Below are 11,812 nucleotides of genomic sequence, written 5' to 3'. Positions count from 1 at the left end.
CCCGCCCCCTCCACCCTCCCCCCACCCTCCATCCCTCCCCTCTGCCCGCCCCCTCCTCCTCCCCCACCCCTCCCCTCCCTCACCTCTGCCGCCCCTCACCCCTCTCAGGTGACGGTTTCTTATAATGAAATTTTACCCGATTTCTTGTCTGTGGCCTCGTCTCATCATTCAGCGTTCAGCGTGACGTCAGCTTGTGACGCGATCTCTGCAGATGGTGGCGCTACCTGTCGGGCAGGGGCGTGGCAACTCATCAGGTGCATGCTACCGAGGTGCAGGCAGTAATCACAACACGAATAGCCACAGCCTTAAGCTATAGGTTTACACTATCGAAAAGTCGACGAGTTGATCAGACTTTTCAACGTTCTATCAAACTTTCGATCAACTTTTCAACAGAAACTTGATAGTGTAAACCCAGCTCACACGATCAAAATTAATAATAAAACACGATCAACATTACATTGCAGAATCACCTCCCGGCAATGGCGATGGAACTGCAGACTGGCAGCTGATGGTAGCAGCTAGTGAGGGATGCACGGAGACAGTGAAACGCCTTCTGCATGCCGGCACAGCCAGTGTCAACTACACCGATGGCTACGGTCGCACGGCCCTGGCCGCCGCAGCCGGCAAGGGACACGTGGCAGTGGTAACGGCACTCATAGACGCCCGGGACAGTGTCAACCACGATGATAGCGATGTTGCCACGGCCCTCATGGCGGCAGCCGCCGAGGATCACGGTGAGACGACGACGCCACTGCTGCGGACGGGTGCCGACGTCGGAAGCAGCGGCGACAACGCGGCGCTGTCGCGGGCGGCGTGGCGCGGTGCAAAGCTACGCGTCACGAAGCTACTGCTGGAAGCCGGCGCTAGCGTCAACCGTCGCGACAGCCGCAGCGACCTCACGCCGCTCATGGTGACGGCGTGGCGCGGCAACACGGACATGACGTCGCTGCTGCTAGGTGTCGCCGGCGTCGACGTCGATCTCAGAGACGACGACGACGTCACGGCATTGATGATGGCCGCCCACGAGGGACACGCGGAGATCGTTCGTTTGCTTGTGCACGCTGGCGCCGATGTCAACCACAGAGCCAGGGATGGCAACGCTGCTATCATAGAGGCTGCTCGTCGCGGACACCTAGCTACGGTCACCCTACTGCTCGATTCCGGCGCCGACGTCCACATTGAGACGAATCGCGGCCACACTGCGCTGATAGAAGCAGGCTGCGGAGGACACGCGGAGATAGTAACACTGCTGTTGCAACGCGGTGCAGACGCGAGCCTCAAAGACAGAGACGGTCGTACGGCGTTGATGGAGGCGGCGCGCGAGGGACACACAGAGATCCTGAGTGCACTACTGGGAGCAGGAGCCGACGTGAATGACGCGGGGAAGAAAGGTCAGACGGCGTTGACGGAGGCGGCGTGCGAGGGACGCGCCGGAATCGCGACCTTGCTGCTGGAAGCAGACGCCGACGTTGACCACGCGAACAAGTGCGGACGCACGCCGCTGCTGCTAGCCGCGTGCAGCGGACACGCGGAGCTGGTCTCGCTGCTGCTGCGGGCGGGCGCGAGCGTCAACCACCGCAGCGGGAAGGGCGTGACGCCGCTATCCGAGGTGGCCGAGCACGGACACGGTGAACTGCTCGCCCCGCTGCTGCACGCAGGCGCTGACGTCAACAGCAAGGACTGCGCGGGTCGCACGCCGCTGGCTACGGCCGTGCGGCGCGAGGACGCAAACATGGTCAAGCAGCTCCTGCGGGCGGGCGCAGACTCGAACATGGCGGACGACGAGGGCGGCACGCCGCTGATGGCTGCGGCTTGGCAGGGTCGCGCGTGCCTCGCGCGGCTGCTCCTGGACGCCGGCGCCGACGCAAACATGGCAGACGCCCGCGGCAGGACGGCGCTCGCCGAGGCCGTCATGTGGGGGCACAAGGCATGCGCTCGGCTGCTGCTGGGACGCGGAGCAGCGGACGTGAACCACGGCGACGAGCGCGGCCGCACCGCGCTCATGGTGGCGGCGCGCGCGGGCGACTCGCCGATGGTGCGACTCCTGCTGGCGTCCACGGGCGTCGATCCGGACCGCGCCGACGCCGACGGTCGCACGGCGGTGATGGAAGCAGCCGCGGGGAGGCATGCGAGGACGGCGCGCTTACTGCTGGATGCAGGAGCGGCCGCGTGCGGCGGGGACGCGCGCGGCGTCACAGCGCTCATGCTCGCCTCGCACGGCGGCAGCGACGACATCGTGCGATCGCTTCTCGACGCCGACGCCGACGACGTCAACCGCTCTGCCGACGACGGCGCCACGGCTCTGACGCTCGCCGCACAGGAGGGACACGCGGGCGTGGTGGCGCTGCTGCTCTCGCGCGACGACGCCGACGCTGACGTGACGAACTCGGCACGTCGCACGCCGCTCACCGTCGCTGCGATGTGGGGCCGCACGGCGATCGTCACCGCACTGCTGGACGCGGGCGCCGACGTCGGTCGCGTCGACAGCGGTGGCGACACCGCCGTCACGTGGGCGGCGCGCGGGGGCCACGCGGCGATCGTGCGCCAGCTGACGGAAGCGCACGCCGACGTGAACGTCGTCAATAGCGACAGACGGACGGCGCTGACGGAGGCTGCGCAGAGCGGGGATGCGCGCGCGGTGCGGCTGCTGCTAGCAGCAGGCGCCGACGTGAACGGCGGGGGCACGCACGCGCACGCATGCACTCGCGCACACGCACGCACGCACGCACGCACGCCGCTCATGGAGGCGGCGCACAGCGGCGACGAGGAGACAGTGGCGCTGCTGCTGCGCGCGGGAGCCGACATAAACCACGTCTGCAACAGCCGAGGCTGTGACTCCTCATCCACGTGGGGGCGCCGCATGCGCAAGCTCCTCCTGGCGGCGCGATCGAGCGCGCACCACGTCGACGGCGACGGCGACACGGCGTTGATGTACGCGGCGCGCGGCGGCCACGCCCGCGTCGTCGCCATGCTGCTAGCCGCCGGCGCCGACGCCTCGCACGAAGCCGACGACGGCGACACGGCGCTGACGAAGGCAGCGCGACGGGGATGCACCGAGAGCGTGCGGCTGCTGCTGCGGGCCGACGCCGACGCCGTCGCGCGCACGGACGCCGACGGAGACACGCCGCTCATGTGGGCAGCGATCTGCGGACGCGCCGACAACGCGAGACTGCTACTAGAAGCGCGCGCCGACGTTGAGCTAGCGGGAAGCAGCGACGGAAGCACGTCGCTGATGGAGGCGGCGCACCGCGGACACGCGGAGACGGTGAGGACGCTGCTCGATGCCGGAGCGCGCGTAGACCGAGCGAACGGCGACGGCGGGCGGGCGCTGACGATGGCGACGCAGCGCGGGCACACAGCGACGATGCGGCTGCTGCTGAGCGCCGGAGCCGACGTGAACCGACGCTCCGCGAGCGGGTTCACGCCCCTCATGATGGCGGCGTGGCGCGGACACGCGGCGAGTCTGCGGCTGCTGCTGCGCTCCGGTGCCGACGTCAACGTGCGCGACAGCGACGGACTGACGTCGCTCATGGAAGCGGCGTGGCGGGGCGACGTCGAGACGGTGCGGCTGCTGAGAGCGGCAGGTGCCGAGGTCGTCGTCAAGGACAGCGAAGGTCAGACAGCGCTCATGGAAGCGGCGTGGCGCGGGGACGCGGCCGCCGTCCGACGACTTCTCGACGACAACGTCGATGTCAACCAACGCCACAGCGACGGACGCACCGCTCTGATTCTAGCAGCGCGGGAAGGGCACGCCGACATCGCGACGTTGCTGCTGCGAGCCGGTGCCGACGCGACGCTCGCCGCCGACGGTGGCGACACGGCGTTGTCGGCTGCGGCGACGGCGGGCCGCATCGAGTGCATGAGAGCGCTACTCGAGCACATCAACCCGGACGCGATATCCGCGCAGGTGGACTCCGCATACGGCAAGGTTGTCGCGCACGCATCGCACCGCACGCTCAATCAACACCTGAGAGAGGCGGCCGGCACGCTACTAGCCTGTCGGTACTTCAGGGGACTGCCCGAGCATTGCTACAGCGACGCCGCGCCGTACGTGGCGCCACACGTACAGCGGCCGACGCGCGGCGTCACCTCGCTCACGGACATATGGGAGATGGCGGGCGTGGGGAGGCTGCACCACATGCAGGAATGCGAGGAAATCGCGTCCATCGTGCAGAGACTAGTAGAGCGAGTATGTGAAGAGATGGCTGTCATACAACCCGGCTCCACCTTCGTGCCCGTCCTAGTAGGCAGCGCGGCGAATCGCACAAAATGCGGTCTGCCGGACGAATTCGACTTCATATTCGAGGCGAAGGAGTTCGAGGATCGAGTACGCATAACGAAGACTACGCGGGCTGGAGTCGTTCTCGCGTACGACTACGAACGCAAGCAGAACGTTTCGATCGCGATGAAAGAAGACTTCGTCAACGTTCTTTGCAAGGCGCTCTCGAAACATCTCGCGGACGACCCGCAAAGCCAACTCAAGATCTCCACCTACAAGCAAGTGTGCGAATGGAACAAAGTCTGCACGCAGCTCAACCTCGTCTACGTCGGCGACAACCACTACAAACACCTTTTGTTATCCGTCGACGTTACCCCAGCCATCCGCGTGAGCGGCACCCCAGACGATAGCAATGCACAATTCCCGCCCGAGTTCCACTATCACGTCGTACCGAAACCGTTAAACGAAACCCACGACGACTGGTGGTCGGTCTGCACAGCGCATGCCGAGAGCAAGATCATCTTGGAGTCTCCCGCGATCTATCGCCGAGCGCTGATCATCGTGAAGGCGTGGCTGGATCCACGCATTCAGGACGATAGGGGTGCATATCAGCATCTGTTGAAGGACGAAGGCATTAAGGGTAGCGATGAGGTCAGACAGCTGAATCGTAAGAGTATTGACATCGTGCGGCTGTTCGTCGCGACGCGCTGCCAGCCGAAGAAACTCATCGATTCCTACCTGCTGAAGCTCGCGCTCCTGCACACGATACACACGCCGCCGACGTTCGACCCCGTCCCCTCCGCTGCCCCCTCCTCCTCCTCCTCCGCCGCTGCCTCCTCCTCCGCCTCCGCCCCCTCCTCCTCCGCCTCCGCCCCCTCCTCCACCTCGGCCTCCAGCGACGACGACGACAAACGCATCTACAAGATCGTGATGGGCATGCTGGTGTACACGTCTCAATGCCTGCGCGGCGGTCGCCTCCCGCACCCCTTCATCGACAACCACGACATGCTGGCCGAAGATCGCCACAAGCTCGTCGAGTTCGTTCCGGCGCTCTACCTCAAACAGCTGTGCGTCGACGAGCTGCTGGTGCGGCTACGGTGGCGCCGACTGGTGAGCAGCGCCGGACTGCTTCAGGTGAGTTCGGCGACGCTGTGGGCGAAGATGCAGGAGCCGATACGCATGGCGGCGCCCGACACGAACGTGCGGAACGTCAAGCCACTGAAGATTCCGGTGAACGACGCGTGGGACCTGCTGTGCGAGCGATGAGAGTGAACACGAGTGAACGACGCGTGGGACCTGCTGTGCGAGCGATGACGGACACCCTTTCACTGCTGAATACTTTTGCACATGTTCGCCCCTGTGTGCTGAATACTTTTTTGCAACGAAGCAAATTTCATGTATATATGCGTTTAAAAAAATCATATCAAATAAACCGCTTAATATATCAGCCACTTTTTTTTCAGGAATTATACTTGGTGTCCTTTCTATTTCTGCAAAAAAAGTGTTCTGATTTTTTTTTTTGGGGGGGGAGGGGTTTGGCATAATAATATATATTTTCAAACAACTAGTCAACAACCAAATTCCGCTGTGTGAATTATTAAAATTTATTCCAATTTAAAAGTTTGTTCCACAGTAATATTAGGAGATCTCACTCTTGAATATATCATTTGGACATAGATACAAATATCTCGAAAAATTGCCTAAATATGTTTCCGGAAATTCTGACAAAAAGCTCTAAATAACTCGTAAAATTTCCTAAATATCTCGTAAAATTTCCTAAACATCTTCATACATATCTTTGTTAGTTTAACGTTTATGCGAAGATTTGAGATTTAAATTGAACGGTGATCTGTAAAACGGTAAGCAAGAGATTGGATAATTCCAGAAAATTATTTTTTTCTTCTAAATATCTCGGAATTTTCTAAATATCCCCGGAACTTCTAAATAACAATAAACTATCCGGATATTTGTATCTAAGCCTACTACAAAGCCCTGTTGTGACTATGGCAACAAACCGGCGTCAGCCGGTTCCTGCATATCAAGTCATGCACGATGTCACGGCCACGGCCGGGACGCGAAATTTTTTTTCCCACGAGAGTTCCGGACCCACCACAGATAGTGTTTTGTAATATATGGTGCGTATATAAGACGGACCTGGTTGTATTATAGTTAGTGTTGGGTTAGGGTTAGGTTTAGGGTTAGGGTTAGGTTGTATAAATTTTGCATTGTTGCTTCGAGGTAGTCGAGTGAATGGAGTGCGCTGATTGGCTGGGGTCCGGAACTCTCGTGGGAAAAAAAATCTCGCGGCCGGGACGCGTGATTTTTATTCCCACTCAGATAGTGGCATTAATTTGCATAAGTGGCGCTGATTGGCTGTTGCAATGGCATGTACTGACGGTACTGACGCCTGATTGGTTGAGCTTGTTTTCTCGCGATATACATAGCACATCCAAAATTTTAATTTCAATATGTCGGAGCAGCGTATTGGTTACAACGCTGGCGCCAAGTATGAATGGTCGCAGGATCGAATCCCATCCGTTTTCTAATTATTTTCCTGTTTTCTGTATTTTTTTCCTATCTTATCTGTTTAACATTTTTTTCCCAATTAACGCAAATATTTTACATGATTTATTTACACATTTTAATAACAAACAATTAATTTTTACAACAATTAAAAATTAAATTTTATTAATTTAATAGGGTTAGGGTTAGGTTAGGGTTAGGGTTAGGGTTAGGGTTAGGGTTATCGTATATATCGTATAAAATACGGATTTTCATGAATAAAAACGAGAGCAATAGCACATACTGTATATAGTATGATACTGTAGTACTGACTGTGATAATTAATGGGCTCATAAATCTTCACAACTCATAGATGGCGCGCACGAAACCGCCAGCCAATCAGCGCCGCTTATGCAAATTAATGCCACTATGTGAGTGGGAAAAAAAATCACGCGGCCGGGACGCGTGATTTTTTCCCCACTCAGATAGTGGCTTAATTTGCATAAGCGGCGCTGATTGGCTGTTGCCCTGGCGGTAAATCAAAGGCGCCGATTGGCTCGATTTGATACTTTTACCGTTAATTCTATAACAGTGAACTCATCATGGAAAAGCTTTGTCGACTCAATGTACAGCAAGAAATATAGCTGACTATCCAGCTTTACATGTAAGTTTCATTACGGATTTTCATGAATAAAAACGAGAGCAATAGCACATACTGTATATAGTATGATACTGTAGCCTGACTGTGATAATGGGCTCATAAATCTTCACAACTCACGCGCGCGCCAAACCGGCCAGCCAATCAGCGCCGCTTATGCAATGAATGCCACTATCTCAGTGGAAAATTATCACGGGGCCGGACCAGCAGTGAAAGGGTTAAATTATTTAAATTAACGCGTTGTTGTGTAATGGTTTGTGTGTGTGTGTGTGTGTGTGTGTGTGTGTGTGTGTGTGTGTGTGTGTGTGTGTGTGTGTGTGTATGTTTTTATAAATCCTGCCGAATAAAGAGTATGATAGCAAACGACAAAAATCAACGAAATACGTGTGTAAACAGTAATATAGTAATGTTTGATTGTATTTATACCTATGACGCATCAATACACGTAGAACTTTGCCAGGTCGAAGCAGAGAGAGGCGGCTACGTCGTGCTAACACAGTGAGCACTAACCCTTCCTTCTTCCTCATCAACTATTTCCCAGCAGGTAAAACACACAGGATCATGCTGCTGCACGAACACACACGCACGCACGCAACGCCCACTCACGCACGCACCATGAATACAATCGACCGAATGGAACGCACTAACGCACACACACACAGCCACACGCAAGCACGCACGCAATGGTACGCCGGTGGTCACGCACGCACGAACATGCATACAGCACGACGCATGGACGCACACAGATGCATATCCACCAGCCGCAACGAACACACACGCAACGCCGACGCGTCACGCGAACGCACGCACACATGCTTACCACTACAGGCAGCGCGCACGGCACGCGCGCCACTGCACCGCGCACACACATGCATACGCACGCACGCGCGCGCACGCACGCGCGCGCACGCACGCACACACGCACGCACACACGCACGAACGCACGCACGCGCAGGCACTCACGCTCACAAAAACACACGCACACACATCTCTATATTACCCCACCAGATTAAAGCGTGAGGCGAGAGCGTCTTCCACGCCACCTGGTATGGCCTAGTGACACTATCTATGGCGGTAGGTTATTTGCCGCCTGAGACACCAGAACAGAACATCAAACCATATATAAGCTCGTCTGCTTGGTCAAAAACACGCGGATGAAACACATCGCGTAGAGCAAAATATAACAAAGTATGTATTTCAAACGCATAATTAGCTAGCCATACATTTTGCTAAGGTATTAATAATAATAATTATAATAATAATAACATAATAGCTGGTTAACCCGTGCATGCTTTACTGTAATATCCTGACGAATAAACCCTCGCAGTTTCGCAGGTCATTCATTCTCCACAACTTTTTTTTCTTAAAATATACGATCTTTTCTCCTGTTCTCTATACAATTATTTATTAAGACGAATAAATAAACATCGTTGTTAATAATGACATGATATTGTCATATATAAAACTAGCTACTAACTACTTGACTAGCGGTTATGATAAGCGCAGTTTGTTATGGCAAGATATCGGCAAGTGACGTCACGCCACGGTGTATATATATAACATTGACATTTGGGCATAAACTACTTGGTCATCCTTCGCACAACGAAAACATCACCCATATAATGGGGCAAGTGCATCAAACAACTACAAAAGATACTGGCCGCGACACGAGATCAAAGAAATTGTGTAACATTTTGCTGCATAAAAGAGATATATATATATCTTCCAATGTACACCTATTATTCTCTCCCTAGTAGCTTTAGTGTACACTGATAATAATAAACGGAGAGAGAGATACATGCAGTACTAGCGTGGCAGCGGTGCGTGCTGAAAACGGAGAGAGATTTACACGCAGTACTAGCGTGGCAGAGGTGCGTGCCGAAAACGGAGAGAGATTTACACGCAGTACTAGCGTGGCAGCGGTGCGTGCTGAAAACGGAGAGAGATTTACACGCAGTGCTAGCAGTGGCAGAGGTGCGTGCTGAAAACGGAGAGAAGATTTAACGCAGTGCTAGCGTGGCAGAGGTGCCGTGCTTGAAAACGGAAGAGATTTGCACGCTATTGGCTAGCCCTGGCAAACGGTGCGTTGCTGAAAACGGAGAGAGACATAGCAGCGCAGTACTTAGCGTGGCAGAGGTGGTGCTGAAAACGGAGAGAGAATACATCGGCAAGTGCTAGCGTGCAGCGGTGCGTGCTGAAAACGGAGAGTGACATACACGCAGTACTTAGCGTGGCAGAGTGCGTGCTGAAACGGAGAGTGACATACACGCAGTTTGCTAGCGTGGCAGCGGTGCGTGCGAAAACGGAGAGAGATGTACACGCACTGTCTAGCTGTGGCAGAAGGTGCGTGCTGAAAAACACTATTCCAGAGCGAGATTGCACGTGTGTCAACAGCGGCAGCAAGCGTTGCGAGATTAAATGGCGTACGAGGGAAAGAGCGAAAAGACGACAGGCCTGACGGGAAAGCGGGACAAGGCGTCGGAAAGCTGTAGTGTGTATGCTGGCAAGGTTAGGATGTATTTGCGAAGGTGGCCACCTACCGTATATGATTTCTGTTTAATGTATCACGGGATTATTTATACATTGGCAATAGAATCAGTTTATTGGTTGTTATATGTATATGTTTATGTAATGATTTTGTTGCGTAAACCAAAAGCGAATGATCGTTTGACATACTTTGGGCGCGGACGCGCGCTGGCACAATAAGGCGCAGGAAATGCCTTACGTACAGCGGCGGACCCGTTATCATAACATCACATATAAATATTGTTCATGCTACCGCCCCTGCACGCCACACATGCTGATCACTTAGGGAGAGGGAACTTGCTACATACAATGTAAGTAAAAGAATTCTGAAAAACAGTATCAGCCAACCATGGCAGACAGCAGCAGCAGCGCAGCACAACACAACAGCAGCGAGAGCGAGTAACGTAGCAGCAGCTAGCAGCAGCAGCACATGCCGGCAGCGAGCAGGCAACAATCAACACCGCAGCCAACAGTAATAGGGGCAGTCAGCAGCAAGTAGTGAGTAGCCAGCAGCAGTAACAGCAGCAGCAGCAGCAACAGCAGCAGCAGCAGCACGCAGCAAAGCCGCAGTACAGCAGAGGCTCGCAAGTAGCTAGCAGCACAAGCAGCAGTAGACAGCAGCAGCAGCAGCAACAGCAGCAACAGCAGCAGCAGCAACAGCAGCAGCAGCAACCATAGAGGCAGCACTAACAGAAGCTTGAACACAAATCTGTGATCTTTAAACATATCAGATGTCATAGGAACTGGAAGACAGAATCATTGCATTGATCAGGGCGAGGGTGAGGGGGGTTATAAATAGGGGTAGGGGATTACATTAGGAGTGGTTGGAATTGGGTTATACAGGGTTAGTATACATATGTATAAACATTTCTTTCAGAAATTTAGAAGGTCCATTTTTGAGCACTCCTAGATTCAATTCAGATACAATCTTTGTACTTCGTACCTTCCAATCTCCAAATAATCAACAAAACTCCTGCCACAAGCAAGAGATAGATGTACTCTTTATCAAGGTTTTCCTGGAGATCACACACTATTATGCCTGAGCACATATTCCAGGACTTCTCTACAGAAAGGGGATCTGAAAAGCTATTCTGGGACCCATAGCCCAGTCACAACGTAGATGACTTGTGGGGCTGTGTGGGTAAACACACTAGAGATATTAGTTACAGATAACTTATGATAAATAATGGCTCACCATTAAAAAATAATGAAGAGCTTATTGATTAGGTTATTGATCGAGGTGCTCAGCTTTGAAACAGGCAATTCTTAACAAGATAACACACGCAGGCACGTATGCGCGCGTACACGCACAGATGTGTGCACACACACACACACACACGTACGCACACACACGCACGCACGCACACGCACGTACGTATGCACACACATACGCACACACACACACATATATACATACATAGCTACATACACAGGCACACGTCCGTATATGCATGTTTGCACATTTTGTGCCTAGCATATCCACATTAGTGAGTAAATGTGACAAACGGTCGCTTTTACACATCATAGATGGCGCTAATAACACATCGTCATGCCGCACATTAAGACTTTGCCGAAATATGAATCAATTATCTCGCAGACGCCTGGGATGCTTTCTTACGCTTTCTTGTAGTGAGATCCTAGAATAAGAAGCACGATTGCCGTCAACGTCATCGTCAACGTTGTCGTCAACGTCATCGTCAACGTCGTCTTCAACGTTATCGTCAACGTCACCATCAATGTCATCGTCATCTTCGTCACCAACGGCCTGAGAGCTTGGGCATCCATCAGCTTGTCGCGATGCCCACTACTGCCACCTGGTGCTGATACATGTATTAATTGGACACCATCGTCTCTCTCTTTCTTTCTCTCTCTCTCTCTCTTGCTCTCCCCTGCTCTCTCTCTCTCTT

At 54.2% G+C, this 11,812-nt stretch overlaps 1 protein-coding gene across 1 annotated transcript in view; it reads left to right on the top strand.

Moving 5' to 3' along the window:
• The window catches only part of LOC106813797 (serine/threonine-protein phosphatase 6 regulatory ankyrin repeat subunit A-like), a 34,041-nt gene extending 28,556 nt beyond the window's left edge, over positions 1-5,485 (top strand). Inside the window, exons 3-5 of the mRNA XM_014818022.1 lie at positions 465-2,668; positions 2,870-5,069; positions 5,238-5,485. Coding sequence (XP_014673508.1) covers positions 465-2,668; positions 2,870-5,069; positions 5,238-5,485 — 4,652 coding nt within the window. The remainder of the gene's footprint in view (positions 1-464; positions 2,669-2,869; positions 5,070-5,237) is intronic.
• Positions 5,486-11,812: the final 6,327 nt, after the last annotated feature.

Source organism: Priapulus caudatus, unplaced genomic scaffold, assembly GCF_000485595.1.
Source record: "Priapulus caudatus unplaced genomic scaffold, Priapulus_caudatus-5.0.1 Scaffold827, whole genome shotgun sequence".
NCBI classification, from domain to species: domain Eukaryota; kingdom Metazoa; phylum Priapulida; class Priapulimorpha; order Priapulimorphida; family Priapulidae; genus Priapulus; species Priapulus caudatus.
Note: the sequence above shows the minus strand (reverse complement) of the source record. Positions and strands in the feature narration are given on the sequence as shown.